At 38.3% G+C, this 22237-nt stretch overlaps 1 protein-coding gene across 7 annotated transcripts in view; it reads left to right on the top strand.

Moving 5' to 3' along the window:
• Nucleotides 1-22237, top strand: part of st3gal3a (ST3 beta-galactoside alpha-2,3-sialyltransferase 3a) — a 50497-nt gene that overhangs the window by 6605 nt on the left and 21655 nt on the right. For 3 of the 7 annotated variants that reach the window (XM_047158534.2, XM_047158532.2, XM_047158533.2), the window contains 5 exons: nucleotides 2469-2614; nucleotides 8872-8925; nucleotides 10392-10436; nucleotides 14740-14782; nucleotides 18839-18931. In XM_047158534.2, coding sequence (XP_047014490.1) covers nucleotides 2497-2614; nucleotides 8872-8925; nucleotides 10392-10436; nucleotides 14740-14782; nucleotides 18839-18931 — 353 coding nt within the window. In that variant the 5' untranslated portion in view covers nucleotides 2469-2496. The remainder of the gene's footprint in view (nucleotides 1-2468; nucleotides 2615-8871; nucleotides 8926-10391; nucleotides 10437-14739; nucleotides 14783-18838; nucleotides 18932-22237) is intronic. The other 4 variants (XM_017479678.3, XM_017479683.3, XM_017479684.3 and 1 more) reach the window with 4 other exon arrangements.

Genomic DNA, 22237 nt, shown 5'->3' with positions numbered 1-22237 from the left:
CCTTGTTGTTAGACAGCTAATCAATAACTTTTGACCTATGAGAATCAGGAATTCAACAGCACGTTGGTATAGAACATTGGCCAAATGGCTACGTTGGCTACACTCAGCAATGCTTGATGCTTTATTTATGGTTAAATTAAGCAGTGTTTCAACTTTACACAACCTAACTGGGTGTAGTAGGAGGTAAAAACTTCCATGAGGAGAAAACAGAGTGCTGAAAGGTATTTTGGATTAGAAGGCATATATACAGATCACTGCCACTTTTCCTGTTCTCAAGGTTATGACCTTCTTTCAGCAGCGTCTGACACTAAACATAAGATATTCCATAAGATGAACTTGCATGTCAGGATGAACATGGCTCAATAAGGGTAAAACTGACCAATGTTGGAATAAGGCTTCTCTGAAACTTGAAATGATTTCACTTTTCCTTAATTATGTCAGTTTGTATTGGTGAATAATTTTCATGAAGTAAATAAAGTAGTGTAACAGGAAGAGATTGTCCTGTTGTAATGAAAATAGTTTTATAGTGATGAATTTAGGAATTAGACTTATTGACCTAATAGTTTTTTTTTCTCCCCCTGCTCGCGTATTATTGTTTAAAAGAATTGCGATAAGCTGTTTTAAACATCCAGAACCAATAGCTTAAAGCCTGTGAACTGTTTCTACCATTTCAGATTTAAGGAGAGTAAAGTAAGGTGTAATAATATTACCAGGTGTGCAGGCACGGGACCACAAAAGTACTGTATTAAATCACTTTCTAATTATCATTATTATCAACTTTCTAATTATCATCATTATTAACATTATTTGTAAAGAGTTAGATTTGACCCTTCTTCTTGTGGGCTTATCTAATTTTTTCCGATCAGAACGTTTGTCTTTTGTGTTTCACCGTTTTCGACTAACAATTTAGCCGACATCCCTAATAAGAAATGTAGATTACTGATGTTAAATATGTACTTGTCTGTTAGCTAACGTTAGTCAAACATGAATTTATAGATTTTATTTCACATTAATGAACCCAATGAAATATTTTCCAGTTATCTTGACAGAAAGAGAGCACACACCCTGCGCGAGTTCAGCCAAGAGCATGTGAGCTGGCAGTGTAATATCATGTACAGCTGATACAATCATTGTATTGCAGAAGCCTATTGTGAATGCAGAAACATACACAGTCAGGGTTAGAGATTTATAACTTTCATTTCTTTAAGCTGGATTTACATGTCTAGGTATATGTAAGGGATAATCCAAGGCTAGGTGTACTAGGCCTCCACATCGTGCATTAAATTCGTGTAATGCACAACTAGCCGTGGATTATCCCGCTTATACCGTGGTCACTTCCCAGCATTGACAAGTTAAAGCTGTCATTGATGTTTGCAGTGCAAAATGTGACTGAAAGGATCAAAATAACGGTTAATCTTTTGTTTAACTGGGTTCTCTTTATCTACTTTTAGGACTTGTGTGAAAATTTGATGATGTTTTTGATGGTGCATATATATATATATATATATATATATATATATATATATATATATATATATATATATATATATATATATATATATATATATATATAAATAAAATTCTGAAGGGTTCGCAAACTTTCGGGCGGCACTGTAGTAATGTAAAAATGCACACAAATTGTTTGCCATGCATATACACGCCAAAGCAATATGCATACTTCACTATGCAGTGGATAGTTAAAATATTGAAATACTTTGGTGACCTGGGGAAATGTTCACATGATATTTTCTTATATATATATATATATATATATATATATATATATATATATATATATATATATATATATATATATATATATATAAAATATATAAAAATTCTGAGATGATATACAATGTTTTTTTTTCTCTTTAGCACACATCTCAATCAGAATCAAAGTTCTAAAAGCTATAAGTAATAAATAAAATATTTATTTTTTATAAACTATACATTTGGCAGCCATGGCAAGGTTTTTTTTTTTTGTTTGTTTGTTTGTTTTTTTAAAAAAAAAAGCTTAATAAACACTTCTGTTTTGTTTTGCTTAAGTATATTTATCTTAAAGTATCTCAGTTTTATCTTAAACAAGTTTTTTTTTTTTTCATTATTGTTGATGGTTTGTAGAATTCAGCCACAGCAATGCTTGATGGGTTTTTTGCACACCTCTAAACACAGATTTCATGCAACACTTCATAACATTGGCTGCTACTTTTTTTAGGAGAAGAAAAGTTGTTTCGGGCTGCTACTTTAGAGATACTTTTACAGCGTAAAAGCACACACACGCACACACGTTTCCTTCCTGTCGTTCCATCTTGCAGCTATTTTTGTACTGCGTTTTCTATTACACCGTGCTTGGCATTTCCGTCTCCTACACTCACCTGACAAAGAACTGCAGGTGACATGAAAGTACTGTTACACAATCAGCAATGTTTTGTTGATGCGGCTATATTATGTGTATGTTCCTCTCTCAGACGATCGTCTGAAGATGGCCAATGAGAGATGAGAGCGATGAAGCCCACGAGGAATGTGATGCTGATACTCTGTCCGATGCTGGTTCTCGGCTTCCTGTACTATTCGTCTGGGAGACTGCACATCCGCACCTGGGTCCAAAGACCACGTTAGTACATCTCTCTGTTTCTCTTTTCTTACATTTGCATTACGTTCTAATATATAATCACATATTCAGTATGTCAGCTGATTGACCGATGTGCTGGATGTTCAGTAGGAATCTTGTGTGAGTGTGTGTGTGTGTGTGTGTGTGTGTGTGTGTGTGTGTGTGTGTGGTGCTCGTTGTGGTTGTATATTATTGACCATTTTCCTTACATAGTAAATAGTTGCAAAAGTGCAAACTCTTATAGACACTACATTTACACAAGTGTTTCTTATTGTGAAAAAAACAAAAAACGATAGATGCTTATAGTCCTAGGACTACTAAAAATGTGAGATTACGGTAGTAGTTGTGTTACAGTAAGCTTGTACTTGTTACTTGTAAGCATGTTCTTAGGTATAGCATGTGGCTGCAACACACACTCAAGTGGCTTATTATTTTATAAAATGGTGACCAACAATACAGAGTGTTCCAAAAGTCTCCATACATAGGGAACCACGTAGGTGGAGGACATTGACCTCATTGAACATCCAGTTCACGGTTGGTCCGCGATACTGCCAGTCTTTTTGAATTTGATGATAAGTTTCGCAATGCTGTTGTGCATGATGTGATGTGATGTTTCCTGTTAAAGTCCATCGCAACTTTGCAACAGCTTCCTGCTCCAGCCATTAGAATGATTCAGTATGATGTTCTTCTGTCAAAGGCATTCTTAAAAGCTATCTGAAAAAATATATATAATACAAACTAAGAATGATTTTTTTTTTTAAAGACATTTTGCTAAAAAAGTGTTCATTTCCTGTATGTATGGAGACTTTTGGGACACCCTGTATAATGAAATTTAGTGTTTAATAAATAATGAAATTTGTTCGCATATTTCATTCGCAATAAGCAATTCTTCAACCACACAATGTAATCTGTTAAGTTAGCTTTGTGTGCTGCAATGGTCAAATGTACAGAATAATGGCTTAAATGAAAAAATGAATTGGTTTATAACCTGGCATATTAATATAGAATGCGTTTATTGTGATGCAGTCACAGGTTTCGATGCAGGATTTTGCAGTCAGATGTTACAACTGAAACTATTCATTTTATAATACAGCATAAAAAATTTAACAGACTATAAGAGCTGTATCTGACTTTCAAGTTTTTGTAGTCACCAGAATATTAAAACTGTACCAGAAAGCAAATGATTAATGTTAGTCCACATATGCAGTATCAGGTTAAGTGGATGCATTGAGAAGATGCTATGTGTATATTTGTTTGTGTGTGTATAGCAACAGTTGTGTTTTGGATGTCAATGTTTATTGACATGGCTCTTCAGATATCTGAGCCACTTTGACAAGGGCCAAATTGTGATGGCTAGATGACCAGGTCAGAGCATCTCCAAAACGGGGGGTCTTGTTGGGGGTTCCCGGTGGTTACACAGTGGTTAGTACCTACCAAAAGTGGTTCAGTGAATGACAACTGGTGACAGGGTCATGGGCACCCAAGGCTCACTGATGCTCATGAGGAGCGAAGGCTAGCCTGTCCAGTCCAATTCCCACAGAAGAGCTACTGTAGCACAAATTGATTGAAATTGCTGGCGATGATGGAAAGGTATCAGAACACACAGTGCATCGCAGCTTGCTGCATATGGGGCTGTGTAGCCACAGATGGGTCAGGGTGCCCATGCTGACCCCTGTCCACTGCTGAAAGCACCTACACTGGGCACATGAGCATAAGAACTGGACCATGGAGGAATGCAAGAATGTGGCCTGGTCTGATGAATCATGATTTGTGGAGGACTGGGTGTGTGTCTGCATCACTTGCCTGGGAAAGAGATGGCACCAGGGTGCACTATGGGAAGAAGCCAAGCGAATGGAGGCAGTGTGATGCTCTGGGCAGTGTGATTCTGCTGGGAAACTGGCATAAGGGGGACCTACAAAATATTAGGCAGGTGGTCTTAATATTATGGCTGATCTCTCGCTCTCTCTCTCTCTCTGTGTGTTTTTATATACACATATACATACATAATATATATTAGTATACTCGCTAAAGCTTGATTTCCCATGCCCTTAATCATTTGTCAGAAGTTTTGTTTGTAGTCTGAAAATTTTGTAACACTGGTTGGTATAGTCACAGCAGTAAAAGTGGGTGGCACGCACTTTACCTGTTAAACTGCAAGACCGACACCTACAGCACCATTCAAATAACATAAAAATTTTATTAAATTGTATACTATGTGAGAGACATCTGATACAGCTGTGGGGACAGCAGCAACCTGTACCTCTTTTAGACATTGTTTATAACGTTCACACATTTGGGAATTGGAAAAGTCGTGTCGGAAAGGTTTACTGGTGCTGACCAGAGGAGGGAGCTCAGCCACCGCCACTGAAGCCATTCTTAGAAGACCAGACTGATCCTCTTTTGACGTTTGTGTCTAGAGTAATGGCCATCACACACGTCAGTAAAACATGTCAGTTAAAGATGTAGTGTATATGCTCTGTTGTGTGTGTGTGTGTGTGTGTGTGTGTGTGTGTGTATATATACAGTGTAGAATTGACAATATGTCTGAAGGGGTTACTCAGAGCCAATAATCACATTGTACATGTCATGTTGGGAATCAGTAGAGGCTTCCTAATGCAAAACTGCAACAGTATTTGTTTCAAAAACTGTTGTACCCATTGCATTTTGATATTGCAAGAATGTGTGGAAATTTTATACTTTTTTTTTTTTTTAATGTGTTGTTGGGGGTGGGGGGGTGGAACTGGAATCTTTTAATGAACTTACAACCTCAATCCAGACTGCAGAATCTGTCAATCTTCAAAAAAGGAAAAAAAAAAAGTCTAAAAACCCACCTCTTCCGTGAACACTTATCTTACCCCTAACTTGGATAAAAGCATCTGCTAAATGAATAAAATGTCAATGTAATCTTGCCTGCATTTCTTACTTAAGCTGTTTTACACAATAGGCCACATGGCAGACTTGTACGTTGCTGGCAGAGTCTCTTAGTATCCTACTTATCAATGGCCTTTAATAAGCCTATGTTATATCAGTGCTGTTTTATGCATTTATTCATGTATTTGTTTAAAAATGTAAATATTTATTCATTCATCAGTAACCATGACTTTTACAATTACATTACAATGAATGTAATACAATTTTACCACAGATTTATCCTGATATTTTATGAAAACCTATTTATGTACAAATGGTATTACTTGGCAGATTTAAACAAACATACATGTGCGATTAGGGGAAATTGGATTTATTTTGGCTGAATTGATCCTCCAATCATACGCAGCTGCAAAATAAATTCATTAATATAGACAGATGTATTTATTCGAAACGACTCAATGAAGTCAAATCCAGTCCAAGTACCGAGGTGTGAGAAGAGCTGAAAATGCGATGCATTCACGTCATATTTACATTAATTTGTTTGTCAGAAGCGTTTATTCATCGCAAGTGAAAATGGTAACAGGATACAGACTACAGAGCACAGCTGTGCAGTTGAGGGTCTTGCTCGGGGGCCATGCAGTGCTGTCTGGCAGTACTGAGTTTTGAACTTTTGTTTTCTGATCACTTGTTCAGAACTGGATCACTCTGAATGGTGCAGAATGGCCAGCAACAAGTGCAGAATAATGCATGAGCCTCTAAAGTACGAGTCTCTACAACATAACTCGACCAGTCCACATAAAGAAAGATTTCCTCCGCTCCATTTAAAACCAAACACTTCTAGAAGGTGCTTTCAGTAAAGCTGGAAGTCATTCCTGAATGTAAGGAGAGAATCACATGAAGCTGTCAGCAATCTTAATACAATAATAATCTCATGTGAGCAACTGCAATCTGAGTACTGGAGAGTTGAGGGTATTTCGGCATTAAGTTTTAAGTTCTCCTAAGAGAAATATCAAGTATATAATTTCCTTGACTAACCTAAAGGTGCCATGGATTCAAATGTACTGTTTAACTGATGGAACTGGCCACAACTGGATGTTGTATCTTTGTCTCAAATGTAGGGCTTGAAGAATCGTTTAATTTGCATTGCTTGAGATCTGTTGCATAACTCGATCAGTCAATTTCTTCTGCTCTATTTAAAAAGCGAACCGTTCTAAAAGGTGCTTTCGGTTAAAGCTGGAAGTGATTCCTGTAACTGAGGCTCATCGATCAGTGTTGGCCTGCAATTAGAACTGTAATGTTTGTTGGCATTGTGTTGTGGCATTCACAGCCTCTGGGCATTGAAACTGCTGCCAGCTTCCCGTCAATATAAAAACGGAACACAAAATGCTCACAGATTGCTGCGTGTTCACCTCTGTCCTGATCTTGAAGTTATTTGGGAGACGGAGGAGAAATCAGCCATGATGGGGTCGGAGTAATTCACGGTACGATAACTTAATTGATGGTCTCGGAGCCTCACTGTATTTGCTTCTCAGTTCGGAAGCTCGTTAAAAAGCTCACTCTTAGCCTTCTGCAACTTATTAGACGCAGTTTGAAAGGGTCTTTTTCCTGATTTGCGCCCTTTTATAAACATGACACAGTAACAGGATCTTAACATTTTCCTTGTTATTGCATGACCGATTGCATTTGAGATGTTATGTTTTATAAAGCACCTGTTAAAAGTTAAAAAAGAGATCCTCAACAGGATCCTGTGCCTCCCTTACTCCACTTCCAGTGATCAGTTTTGAAGACCAAGCTGCCACTGCTGGGCCTTTTGAGCAAGGCCCTTAACCCTCAGATGCTCCATTTTATAAATGAGTCACTCTGGATGTGGGTGTCTGCTAAATGCAAATGTAAGACCTTCTAGTACCTGGCCTCTGAAAGAGATCCATACAGCCCTCCAAAGGAACGCTTGGCCTGGCCTTTTAAACCTCCAAAGGTTGGACTGTTCAGAAAGCTACAACTGCAGTGAGGCCTCTGAAAGGCTCTTGAATACCCTCTACACCCAACAAAAACAAAACAAAAACAGTCTGGAACCAAACACTTAGTTACGTCAGGAATTTGGGCATCACCAAGATAACTTGCACAAATTATTTAAATGATCACCATTCAAATAACATAAAAATTATAACAGAAAGCCAGTCCACTAAAATAACAAAGAAAGATGGATCTTTTGAATCGCCAGACCCCATAAGCCGGGCCTCTGAAAGAAAGCTGGGCCTCTCTGAAATGTGATTGCTGAAAGCCAGGCAGTGCTGAAGTTCTGCCACTGAAACCCATGTCTGGTCTCAAGCTTCTTAAGCCAGGTCTCTTAGAGCCAGCAGTCTAAAAAAACAGCCCCTCAATGGCAGTTTACCAAAAGCCAGGCCCCTGAATCCAGACCTAAAAAAGTTGTTGCGGAGAATCTCTGGACTCTTTCATGAGGTCAGAACATAATTCCCTTCACTGAATCACGCTTTCATTTGGCCCTTTTGGTTTTTGTTCAGCAGTTTTTTTTTTGGCCTTGCTTGGAGAGTATTCATTTTTTCCTTAAAAGATTAGCCTTAGTATTAGTTGCTTTGTCATAACCATTGTACGGTCTTGACAGTTGTATAGTCAACCCAGGTTACTGAGAGGTGAGGACTTTCTAGAGATTATTTAAGTTTATTGTGAAGCTCGTTACTAAGGCACACAATGGAAAGCAGTCATATCCATCCCTCTTCAAAGAGCTGTTCAGAAAGTATGCGAGGGTTAGCAGGTAGAACATTAGTGATACATCAGTACTCATGAGCTCATTAAGTCATGAAATCGGCCGCCGCTATGAAAAGCAAACACACCGTCTTCCATTGGTCCAATATAGACAATTGTCTTGCCATGAAAATACTGCATTTTGATTAAGATTTAGTGTTCATTATAAAGTGAACAGTGTTGTAATTAGTCACCAGTAGTTTTTCACTGAACAAATTAGTTCTCGTCACAGGTTTTTGCATGGGTCTGATGACCTGCTTTCTTTTCTGCTTTTATTTTTTTCATTTGCTGGTTATCAGCCTTCTGAAGCTTAACCACTGCTCACATTTGCTCACAGATTTCAGGGATGATGATGATGTCTAGGTGTGGTGTTTAAATTTTTTTCAAAGGCCTTGCTCAAGTATCTGGAGCCGTGTAAGTATCTGTAAGTGATGCAGAGAATCATTTCATTTTCTATGAGATTAGGACTGAGCAGCTCAGCAGGAGATCCACAGCCACGTCCACCTGGGACTGTTAATGGAAGTGTGTGTAAAGATATAATAACATCTTTTCTTCCTGCACAAAGCCCAGGTCTCACTGCAGGTCTGCTGCTGGGATTGGAATTAACATGCTTTTATGTGTTTCAGAGGTGGACAAGGACAGCTCATTCTCCGTGGGACGGGTAGTAGCTTCAGGTATAGGTACACTGATTTCCTCGGGATCTTTAGGGTAAACGCAGTCTCAGTGGTACGGGGGTTAGCATAACTGCACATCACATAGTGTTTTGTCTAATATTTATCTAGCTTGGTTTGACGTCTCTGAAGTGTGGGATCAATATGGCTTCCACCTGTGCCAATATAATATTTTTTATGTCATGATGATAATCACAATATGATCTTATTCCAATACGAATACATGTTATGATTTTGGGCTGCATTTTAACCTTAAGTAAACCTCGTCTACATTTCGTTCAGCATCATCACTTTTAAAGCTTAACATTTTCACTTGCCAGCTTCTCTGTTTAGAGAAGACCACATCAGTGACTACGTTTACATGGACAGCAGTAATCTAATTATTGACCTTACTCTGAGTAAGATAATAATGTGATTAAGGTGTTTACATGAGTCGCTTTTAGAATACTCCTGTCATGTTCCCGTTTTACATGTTTTAGAACATAATTAGATTAAGAGCCCGCGTCATTACGTCACCGCGCCACGCCGTCCGACGTCCCTCCAGAATTTCACGTATCAACATACAGTTGGTCTTTGTTATGGTACCGTATACAGTTTTGGTGTTTTTATTAACTTTTTTTTTTTTACGAACGCTTTAAGTGCAGTTAATTATTTGTCATGGTGTACGTGCAAATAGACAACTGCTTGAAGCCGTGGGCTGCGTCCCAAACCGCATAATTACTGTCTATATAGTAGCCGAGTTGCATGTATTTGTCCCCACTACAGGCCTATAGTAGGCAAGTATGCGTTTTGGGACGCAGCCGAACTGTCTTGTTCGCCGTAAAACATAAAACTGCCGTGTGTGATCGTGTCCTGTCGCAAAATGCGGTGAAAACTCTCACACGACGCTCATAATGTGATTAAGGTGTTTACATGTCACTACTACACGTCCATAATGCGACTAAAACAGGAGTACTCCACCTGTCTTAATTCGATTATTGCTTACTTCGAGTATGACCCTAATTAGATTAAGGTAAGTAAAAAATTGCTGTTTACATGATAGTTTCTTAAACAAAGAATGGTCTTAATCAGGTTACGAGTGGATTATTGTTGTCCATGTAAACGCACTGACTGTTTTTAAACAGTGTTTAAAAAGAGTCACTCGAGGGTATTAAAGATGCTTGCCATGAAGTGGTTGAATAATTCTGAAACTGGAGAAGTCATTGTAAGTTGTATTTTCAGTTGAATTTGGGGAAACTACTTAAAGCATTTGCTGTGCTGAACTATTTCAATTGCTTTTGTTTGATTTGTTTATTGAAAACAGCTGAAAGTCTATAAATGTTGACAATAAGCCTGATTTGCAATGGGGGTTGAATAATTTTGATTGTGACTGTAAGTGATCTGCAGCACCTGTCTACATATCAGCATTCAGCCAAATTCTATCAAAGCAATTGAATCAGCTAATGTTCTATTTAATGCATCTTCAATGTTTTCAGTCAAAGCACAGATTGAACCAGTCAAGCAGGGCAGAGTGGAAGTGGGTGAGTCTTCATGACGATAAAACCAGGCTGATTGACCTTTATTAATCATTCAAATAGACTCGGTCTTTAATCTACATCAGGGTCCTAAAATCTGACTCCCAAATTATGTCAGAACATAATACCTAACTGTTATTATGTAAAATACTTTATTACGTTTATAACGTACTTTATTACGTTATTTTAAGTTATTTAAATGTGCAGTGCTGTGCAGAAGTCTTACACATGTGCAAAGAAATGCTATAAAACAAATATGCCTTCAAAAATAAAGAAATTGAACATTTCTACATCAGTATTTGCTGTGAGACAACTTTGCTTTAAAAAAAAACACATCAGAGTCATAAACATTTTATAACAAAATTTGTACTTAACAAATAAAGGGTTGGGTAAGACTTGTACAGTACTTCATGTTAAAAACTATTAACATGTTTATTGATTTAAAAATTGTTTTTGTTTGTTTGTTTTGACCACATTACATTGTAGACAGTAACATGCAGTCCCCTCCAAAAGTATTGGAACCGTACGGTAGTTTCTTTCTTTTTTTTTTTTTGCTATAATCTGAAGACATTTGGGTTTGAGCTCAAAAGATGATTGAGATGATGGAATTTCAGCTTTCATTTCCTGATATTTACATCATGTGTTAAACAACTTGGAACATGGCAAGAAAGAAACCACTGGTGTACTAACAACCAGATATTGAAAAAGGTTGGCCAAGGAAAGCAGCAGCAGTTGATGAAAGAAACACAGTGAGAGCTGTGAAGAAAATCACAAAAACAGTCAGTGACCTCACCAACAACCTCCACAGGGCAGGGGAAGGTATCGCAATCCAACGTTTGAATGAGACTTTAAGAGCAGAAATATAGAGGCCTTACGACAAGATGCAAACCACTCATGAGTAGTAAGAATCAGAAGGACAGGTTGGAATTTGCAAAAAATACAGAGATGAGCCAGAAAAGCTCAGGAACCAAGATTAACCTCTACCAAAGTGATGGAAAGGCCAGAGTGTGGAGAAAGAAAGGATTTCCTCACGATCAGAAACATACAACGTCATCGGTCAAGCACGGTGAATTTAGTGTCATGCTTGGCTTTGCATGGCTGGTTCTGGAACAGGCTCACTAATCTTTATCGATGTAATGCATGATGGTTGGAGCAGAATGAGTTCAGAAGTTTACAGAAACAATCTGTCTGCCAATTTACAGAGAAATGCATCCAATCTGATTGGGAGCATCTTCATCATGCTGCAAGACAATGACCCAAAAAGCACTGTGAACACAACAAAGGATTTCATCGGGGGGAAAGGTGGAGGGTTTTAGACTGGCCAAGTCGATCACCAGACCTTAACACAGGCATCTCGCCTCCTGAAGAGAGAAACCCCCCCCCCCCCCCCCCCCCCCCCAAAAAAAAAAAAAAAAAAAAAACAGCTGAAAGAAGCTGCAGCACAAGCCTGGAAAAGCATCACAAAAGAACAATGCAACAGTTTGGTGATGTGAGCGTGTCACCAGTTAGCTGTAGTTATTGCAATCAACGGATATGCAAACAAATATTAAATGTTATTTACTTTAATAATGTAATAATCATCATTTGATCTCAAACCCAAATAGCTATGCTGTTCCAATACTTTCAGAGGGGACTCTAAATTTTGGACCCAGTCATCATATTATTGTTTTATTAACTTAGCCTTTTTTTGTATTTGAATACATGTTGAACAGTTATTAATTGCTTGTCACCCAACACTGCTAACCCCCCAACACTGTGACACATTAAACTGCCAGAAACCCAAGCTCTGCTCTTCCTGTTACAAAGCTGCTTACTGTGCTTCTGTCCCAGTTACCAGTTATGACCATTCTTTAGTGATTTATTTATTTTAAACTATATCACCTGGAAAAGAATAGAAAGGACATTTACAGGTCCTTATGCACGCTTCACCCCCCATGTAGTCAATCAGGGACAATTTGGGGGGCGCTCCCCCCTGAAGTTTAGCTTTAAATATTGAGCTGGTTCAGGCACCTTTTGTGTAAGGTCTTGGCTGTGTTCACCGTGAGTGGATTTTCCAAAGTGCCCACTGACACCTACATAGTGCAGGGTTTTAACAGTGCATGTTTAAATATAATGACTTTAGCTGGCATGTTTTGGACTAGCGTTGTTGCTCCTCTACACAGAGAGAGGACGTGATGGCATAGCTACTGACTGTTCAAAACGGTTACTCGTTCACAAGATTACTGACAGAAGCAGAGTGACCTTTGTAAGAATGAATGCCACTCGCTGTGCAGATTGAGCTGCTTTTAACCAAAAGACAAGTCCTGCTGCAGTTCTTACTTCATAGCTATGATGCTAATCCACAGTGCACAAATGCTAACTGGCTCAAACCTCCCACCACCTGCACCCTGCCCCATTTTGTTTTCCCTCCTGTCATACTGCTTAAATGTATGATACAATTTATGTTTATGAAGGATAAATTTCTTTCTAAAGAACAGGGAGTGTGGTCCTACTCTCCTTACTCCTAAGATCAAATATTTTGCATTGTGTTTCATGTACTTACTGGCTAATCAGTCTTAGGGTTTTAAAATGTAAAGAAGTATAAATTATTGTAATATAATTATTATTATTATATATGGTAATGGTGCTTTTATGGAGAAAATATCAACTATTATTACATATTTGACTGTGTATTACTGAATACAGTTTGTGTATAGCAGTGTGCAGCTCATAAAAGTTTAATTGATCCAAATACACAGTCACTCTCTTTTCTTTCATTATCTTTTTCTGTCTCACTGTCACCGCCTTCTTATTCCTCTTATACCACAGTTGGCCAGTGCTAATCATTTTGACCACTTACATTAGCTGCGTTTGTGTTTTTAAAAAAAAAAAAAAAAAAAAAAAATTGTAATGTGTTTGGTGATTGTTTTGGGGTCACACAAGGGATTCTGAGGCTACGTCTAGAGTAATCCGGATACATTTTGAAAACGCATCTATTTCTCTGTGTTTCGTCTTTCCGTCCACACTGAGACAGCGTTTTTGTCCAGCGTTTTTCAAAGGCGCTTCCCAAGTGAAAAATTTTGAAACTGCCATTTTCACATTGTAGTGTGGACTGAGAAAACGGACATATTTTTAGTCCTGTGACGCAGTCATGTGACTCATTCTACTCAAAACAAACAAGATGGTGGACGCTATTGTACTACAGTTGTGCTGCTTTGCAGTTTGATTGCTTTGTTAAAGATTAATGTCATTTCGGCAGTATCTGGATGTAAGCGTCTTCACACGTTTCAGTGTGGACGAGCAATTTTTGGAAAATGTTTGTTTGAAACTCTTCAGCGTAGACGGAGAGCATTCTAAAACAAACACCCAGTTTTCAGATCCGTCCGGATGAATGTGGACGTAGCATAAGAATATTAGCTACTTAACGAATATCGCACAAGCACACGAGTGAGTATGATATTGCTTTTTTACAAACACGAAATGAATATTGAGAAACTGACATTTCAATAACAGTATGGCCAAGTATTTTGTTTATTTTTGCTCCATCAACCAGAGTAGTTCCCAAAGAAGTTACAGCTGGGGATAAAGTGTTGCGTGTTGCCATGCAACGCGCAGACTGACTTACAGCTTGTAGCAAATGTATTAGTAGTAGTAGTAGTAGTAATAATAATAATACGACGACGAAGAAGCAGCCGAGGAGGGATAGTGTCATTTGTACTTTGGGAAGGTCTAATATTAAAAACACTTTACATATGAATTATAGAAATTTACAATATTTTCCTGTTATAACTTTCTATAAACATTCTTTCCTAAATAGGTTATAATTTATACTTTTTATTATTTGGGAATCTTTTTCCTGCTTCATCTTGACACTGACTTTAAAACCTCTGCATCCCTGTTAAGCTTTAATTTATTGCATACTTTTATTGATCATGGAAGTAATTTATAACTCTTATGTCCAATTCAAGCTGTTGGTACATGGCCGTTGCATTAATACTGGTTTGTTCTGAGCTTGCAATTTTGTTTAATTTCCAGTCTTTTAGGATGCAAGACGGTTTTATCTGATAAGTATGCATTTATAAGAATGTTGAAAGCTTCAGTAGGAAGCTGTGCAGAGATCTTGAAGCATGATAATGCCGCATGTCTTGCTATGCACTAACTAAACAGTCACGTGTCATGCCTTCCCCTCTTCCCCACACTTCTTGGGGAGGGTAATCCCATAATCCTCCTGCTTTGTTTTCCTCAGGCACTCTGAATATAAAATAATGTTTATTGTGGCTGTTCTGTGTTTTCTACTCTGCTGATTTTGTTTTGTTTGTATTCTCTTTAGTGTATGACAAGCAGGGATTCCTCATTAAGCCTGATGGAAGACTGTAAGTAACAACCTGTTGTGTGATTGTGTGTCTCTAATGTTAACTGTACAAATGAGAATGGTCTTACTTATTTAAAAATGTCAAACATGTCAACAGTGTACGTTTAGGTGTGGATAAAGAGATTATGTGATCAAGAAAGATGGAGACAGATTGTGTTTGAAATGATGACCTAGCAAGTGTGTGTGTCCCTCTTTGACTGTGGGTGTTTCTGACTCAGATTACATTGCTAGATAACAAATGAACTCATCCCATATGCGAGGCCACATGGTGATCATACTGGTGCTTCTCTCTGCACTGTGACACGAACACTCGCAAGCTAATGTCTGTTAAGGCCTCAGCATACTTATAATGCGGATACCACATCTGCAAGGGTTGCGTAAAGGTGAAACCAGCTTCGTGTGCTTACAAGATTGCATACTCTCACGTCTTAGTTGTCATGCATGACGTGTCTCAGATTTGGAACTCCCAAGTGCAACAACAGAAAAGTATTCACCCTATCATCCGAAGATCACAAATTCAAATCCCGCCACTGCCATCCATGGCTGGGAGTCCAATAGAGCAAAATTGACATCTCTGATACACGATATGGCCAAAAGTGTGTGGACACGTGACCATAGCACTAATATGTGCTTGTTGAATATCCCAGTCCAGAATTAGTCACCACTTTGCTGATATAATAACCTCCACTCTTCTGGGAAGGCTATCCACTAGATAGTTAGAGCACTAGGGCAGTAGAGAGTTCAGGCACTGATGTCGGGTAAGGAAGCCTGGGGCTCGGTCACGTTCCAGTTCATCCCAAAGGTGTTGGAGGTCAGGGCTCTGTGCAGGCCCCTTGGCTTCTTCCACACCAACCTTGGCACATCATGCTTTCATGGCCCTTGCTTTGTATACAGGGGCATTGTCATACTGGCGCAGGTTTGGCACTCTCTTTAATTCCAGTGAAAGCAATTGTAATGATATAAAGACTTTGTAGACAATTATGAGCTTTAAACGTTGTGGCAACAGTTTGGGAAAAGCTCACATATGGGTGTGATGGTTAGGTGTCCACACACGTTTGGCAATATAGTATGAACAGTGTGTATAGTATGAACTAACTTCAGGACCCAGCTAATTTGAATCCTTTTGCCTTTAGAAGAAGCAAGTATGTAAAACTCCCGTGAACCACTGAAACCACCAGTACATGTTTAGTCAGCGTGACCTCCAGCAACCCCTAATGTATCTCTTTTTAGATCTTGGCTGGTTGTTTATTTGAGCAGTACAGAGCGATGTAGATTATAAATGAAGCAGTTGAGTATGTTTAGTACCGTGACATTTCTGATAAATTAGCTGCTTCTTCTTTTGCCTCTCAATTTCTGATTTTAATTCTGCACTCTTTCTTTCAATCCTCCATGGGCGGTCTCTTCGACCCAAAGATAAATGTGACGTCCCATGTGAGGTCCACCTGTACAAATGCTGTCCATCAACAAGTTGTCTTATTGCACTGGGCTTGGCTGAGTATTAATGGAGAGATCTTGTTTGAATCAGCAGACGTACAGGATGGCTAATGCAAAATAAACAGTACCTCACCCACTCGGGCTTTATTATTGTAGACACAGGACCAATTAGAGGAGAGGGACTGTGGGAACACATTGCAGCTGGTTCTCCAATAATTTAACTCCGTACTCGGGTCTCATTGACCTCAAATCCTTAGTGTGTTAGTAAAAGGAAAAAAAAAATCCTTTTTTATTTCTCTAGGGGTTAATGCATAGTCTGTGTATCCTTTCATGGTTTGAATTAGCCATGCACAATGCATTTTAGAAATGTTCCTTAGACTAATATCATCATTATAGTCTATAGGACGTTATTTATGGTCTATAAGAATTGTTCATTAGTGTATAGGCCATGTACTCACTTCTCCCTATATAGACCATATAAGGAGACTGGTGCTGCTTAGCCTACAGGCAGTGGCACCTTTTCAAAGTGCAACCAGTAAGATGAGTCATCATTGGCGATGTATAACAGCCACAACTTGCTAGGTACAGTGGAGGAGCAGCTCATTCTTTGCATATCTCAATATCCAGATCTATTTAGTTTGTCAAGAAACTAAAGTCTCATGCACCCATTGTCTTGCCCTCCATGGTTTCTGCGATGTTCTCCAAAGGATGACCAAAGACAGAACCTTTTTTTGTTTGTTTGAGACTTACTTGGATTTGGAAACAAGCAGAATGGGCCAACTCCTGTGAATGATCTGTGCTTTCAAGCACGCCTAACAGATGAGCCAAAGGACATCTAAATCTAGAATGATTGACAGTCCCATCTCCTTCCACCCATCTCAATTGAGTAATGTTTTGGCCAGTGCTCTTTTCACCACAGACTTTCCAGCTCGAAAGATGCACTGAAGTGGATTGTGTGTGTATATATAAGCGTTTAGTGTATAGGGCTTTATACTCTGTTTTGCTGGTTTGTTGTGATTGTTCCAGCCTGTTAGCAAGTACATTTGTAGTGAAAATGTCTTAACGTTGTATAGGGCTGTCATCTAAAATGGTTAATTTTTTAAAAATATTCCATCGCAAATGATTTGAATATCGTATGAGAATAAGAAAAGCTCCAGACGTGTTTGATTTTAACGATTTAATAAGAGAATCAGCAGTAGAATACAAGACTCCGCTGTGGGCCATAACCTCATTAATTCTGCATAACAAGGGGGAAAGATTTATGAAAGTTTTTTTTTTTTTGAAATAATACAAGCTTGTCAGAAATTCAACCATGAATCATCTTGTTTAAGGTTTTCAAGCTGCTCAACAAAACTTTCTCTTCGATTACAGGCTAAACTTGGCACGGTTTGTTCTAATGTACAGTGCATTCCAACATTAAAATCAACTAGCACCTGCTGTACAATTAATAACACAATTGTTGCCCCAGTTAGAGCTCATGCGAGTCGACAAGTAGAACTAAATAAAGTTCTACTTGTAAATAAAGCAATATAGAAATAAAGCACTTTTATGTGTGGAGAGTGAAGATGGGACAGTCCATCCAGTGTGCTTTGCTGGTATGTGATACAGCATGAGCAGAAATTCAATAAAAGGAGACGTTGACCGGCTTTACGTATCTTGGAGAAAGCACGTCTTTGCCTTCACCCTCTCTGCTTGGTAGCGGTTATATAATAGGGGAGCTACCAGTCAGGGAGGGAATTAGCAGGTGACCAAATAGAAGAGAAAATTAGAGGGTGTTGGGGGGGGGGCAACTATTTATAGCTGATCTAAGTGTTATATGGCCGGTCATGTTCTTTATTCCTTGCTTGTTAGATTCTTAACATTACGGTTCCTTAATGTTGAAGTTCATGGGTTGTCCTTGTTAACTGGAAGTAGTATAGTTGTTAAAAGGGAAGTGGAAGCTCAGCGGTTAAGACGTTGGACTTCTGATCGGAAGGTTGTGAGTTCAAAACCCACCACTGATAAGCTGCCACTGTTGGGCTCTTGAGCAAGGCCCTTAACCTTCAACTGCTCAGTCGTATAAATGAGATAATTGTAAGTTGCTCTGGATTTCGGTTTCTGCCAAATGCTGTAATGTAAGTAATGCAGTAAATTTTATGTAAAGTGTTACCAGTTATTTTAAATGAGAAATTTTATCATTTGCACTGCAACTTCAGATAGTTTGCCTTTTTATGCACTGATTTTCGTTATTCTAAGTCCCAGGAACATGCAGTAGTTTTTAAATATTTTTTAAAAACAACTGTATGATCCCAAACTGGAATGGTGCAGTAAAAAAAAAAAAACAATCCAGTAAAGTATGAATAAAAACGAGATGCGAAGTACCTTGGCTTACCATCGACACATTCCATTTTTCACTGAAGCCTAACAATATAATGTTTTTAATATCACTGTGATGCTCTCCGATGCATTTTTATTGTGAATATGAGGATGAAGGCTTATAAACATAGTAATACTTGTACCAAGATTCTTGCTAACACAGTCCTGAGTAAGAAGGATGCATAATTTGTGCAGTTTTTTCAGGATGTTCAAACTTTATTCCTCACATTTCTCAGTTTTCCTTCTTCTATTTTTTGTTCTTTTGCAGGCTGCTGGAGCTACAGTATAAGTATGGAAATCTGAGTAAAGAAGATTGCAAGCCCGGCTATTCGGGGGCTAAGATGACCTCAATCTATCCAAAGCAAGTTTGTGTTTTTGTTTTTTGGGTCCCCCCCCCCCCCCCCATTCTTATTGCACATCATGATTACTTTTGGGAGCTGATCTGCTTGGTAGGTTTAAAATGCTTTTGCATTAATATAACACAGAAATGCAGAAAAACACGTGTGCACACACTGTTGTGGCTTATGTCTCTGATCTTAGCACTTGACATGCACCAACCACACACCCCCCCCAAACCCACATTGAGGTTTATGAGTTCATGAAGCGTATACAATGGATTCAGAAAGTATTCTGACCACTTTGCTTGTTTCACACTATTGTGTTGTGGATTTGAATTTGAATAGATATAATTGCCAATTTTACCCATCGATCTTCACGTAATTACTCATAATGATGAAATGAAACCAGGTTTTTAGAGATTTTCAAACATTTATTAAAAATAGAAAAGTTTCTTATTCAATAGTATTCAGACACTTTCAGACTCCAAATTGTGGTCAGGTGCATCCTGTGTGATTTAATTATCCTTGTGATGTGTCTAGAAACCAACCGGAGTCCACCTGCTGCAATATGATTGGACATAGTTTGGAAAGGCACACACCAGGGTCTATAAGGGCCCCACAGTTTATACTGCTCCCCATCTCTTTTTCCAGCCCGCTGAGATCCCAGTGTGTGAGAGAGCACGTCGTCTACGCTACTATTTTCAGGCGGCACGCATGGCCTCCACCATGAAATAAATGCGTAAAGGGTTACAATTATGACTCAGCAATATGGCCAACACTCTTATCATATTATATTTAGTAAGAATTATTATATAATTACATACAATTATTATAGTGAGTGCCAAGTCAATACACTTTCTGTGAGATTTCAAAACCATGATTCAAACCACATGCTACATTTATTAGAGTGAAATACTATTGCAGGACTTCCTGGGGGAAAAAAGCAGCACAGGTGAAAATGAATGTTGTCGCTGTTCTCCATATTTAGCCAAGCTTAACTAGCTAAGCTACTGTCAGGTTTGTAAAGATTTGCCGGTGTGCTGTATCTCTAACGCCATTGGTTCTTGTGCAAGCGAGTCAAGCCGTTCAACATGACGTCACTCTGACTTCCTGTTTCAGAAGGGAATAAATCACCATACGGAATCAAATTGCGGATAAGAAGCTATTTCATGGTGACCTTAATTTGCGTAGAGATGTTCTTAGGCCAGTTTTTGGAGTATTAATGTATGAAGCTACACTCATTGGTTATTTTATCAGGTACCACTACAGTATAAGTGAACTCTGTAGGTATGCGATACTTGATGAAGCTCCTCGGTTGTTAATTATCATTTATAAAGTTGTTTTTACTAAACAAGCAAGTAGTGAGGGTCTCTGCTGGGATTTTTCGATTTCCTCTTGGGTCTAGACTGTCCGTGTGAATTTGAGTTCCCAACTGTGTTAGATGAAGATATTATCTCTTGGCTTCATCATCAACATCAGTAGTATGGATGAAAGCAGGTGGAACTGATTTCACACTCCTTTGCTACCAGGTTTGAGGTGACCAAAAAAAGCACAGCATCACTTTTCAACTTGTTTATTGACAGTTTGCAGCTGGCTGAAAGCTTTTTTTCTTATTTCCTACAACAGCATTTAAAGCCACTTTAGGTGTCATTTCTCTTTTTTTTTTTTTTTTTTTTTTTTCTTTTTTTTTTTTTAGCACGTTGCAAAACAGTAGACGTTTTAAACCCCGAATGTTGGCTTTTTCTAAATCTAGACTTGGAGCCAAATGTTCCCACAGTTTATAAAAATTCCAGGTGACGTCAGATTGGCTCAAAAACAGGAGCTGGTGCGTGTGACTCGGGTCGGCGTGAACGTGGGGCCTGTAAGTGGATCCAGATGGTAACACTAAATAGGGCGTTACATCTTAAATGTTTGTTGAGACACTAAACCTACAAAGCTTAGTTAGCCATGTAATTTACATCTGACACGCGTAGTTGAACGTGCCCCGAGTGCGCTCTAACTGAGTTTGACTTCAGACGTGAGCCGCGGACGTGGAAAAACAAACTGGATTAACCATAAAGCCTTTGGGGCATAAAGAGTCATGACTGCTAAACAGTATTTCGACCTTGCCCTCTACACTGCATATTGCGCACTACACATAAACGTGTGTACATTTCGTTCTTTAGTATTGATTGCGCTGAGCGAGATTATTGCTTAATCATTTTGCATTCAGTTTTACAATTTGCACACCACCACCATGTTTTCTGGCCTGTATGTCACTCTAGAGTGGAAGATCCACTTTCTTAAATTGTGAACTTAGAAAAACTAACTAACTATATATTATATATACACTTTCAGTCAAAAGTTTGAAGACACTGGACTGAAATTTTTCTCATGATCTTAAAAACCTTTTGATCTGAAGGTGTGTGATTAAATGTTTGAAATCGCTGTTCTAGACAAAAATATAATTGTGCCAACATATTCATTTCTTTCATTAGAAAACTAACATTTTATTTACAAGAAAATATTGTTTTAAATGGATGATTTGGAGCGAAATATTCTGAAAAGCAGCCAGTAAGTGTCCAGCGTAGGTGGGAACTCCTTTAATACTGTTTAAAAAGCATTTCAGGGGGATTCCTCAAGAAATTGGTTAGGAAAATGCCAAGAATACATTTCTGAAAATTCAAGGCAAAAAAAGGGTGTCTACTTTGAAGATGCTAAAAGACAAAATTATTTTTGATTTATTTTGAATTTTTTATCACAACATAATTCCCATAGTTCCATCTGTGTTACTCCAGCGTTTTGATGATTTTATTATTTTAAAATGTAGGGAAAAAATGTATAAAGAATGAGTGTGTTTAAACTTTTGACCTGTATTGTGTGTGTCTATATGTGTGTGTATGTGTATATATAATATACACACACACTGCACTTTGTTGTACAAGACATATAACAGGCATGTTTATCTAACATATCTAGTCTTTACTGTAACACTTTAACTGCACTAATTGTGTAGTTTGTCCTGTGACATGTTTCCCAAGCTAAACCCTCATCATTCACATTGGTAGGAGGTTTTGTATTTCTGATCACTGCTGCTGTGATCATGCTAATCTCCTCTAGCACTCTTGCAGGATTTTCAGTTTTGTGCAAGCTGTGAGTTTTGGTGTACTTTCCCATAACTTTTAAGTACCTGCTGAAGTCTCCCAAGTGTAACAGAGCAATTTATTAGTGTTCGTCAAAAATGAATGTGCACAAACTGATATTTAAATAATAAATATGTATAAATAACATACTATACAGGTTTCTGTGGACGTCGCAGAATCTAGCGGTAATCATTCATCTTACAGAAA

Source organism: Ictalurus punctatus, chromosome 11, assembly GCF_001660625.3.
Source record: "Ictalurus punctatus breed USDA103 chromosome 11, Coco_2.0, whole genome shotgun sequence".
Lineage (NCBI taxonomy): Eukaryota > Metazoa > Chordata > Actinopteri > Siluriformes > Ictaluridae > Ictalurus > Ictalurus punctatus.
The sequence above is the reverse complement of the archived record's forward strand: the minus strand, read 5'-3'. Positions and strand labels throughout refer to the sequence as shown.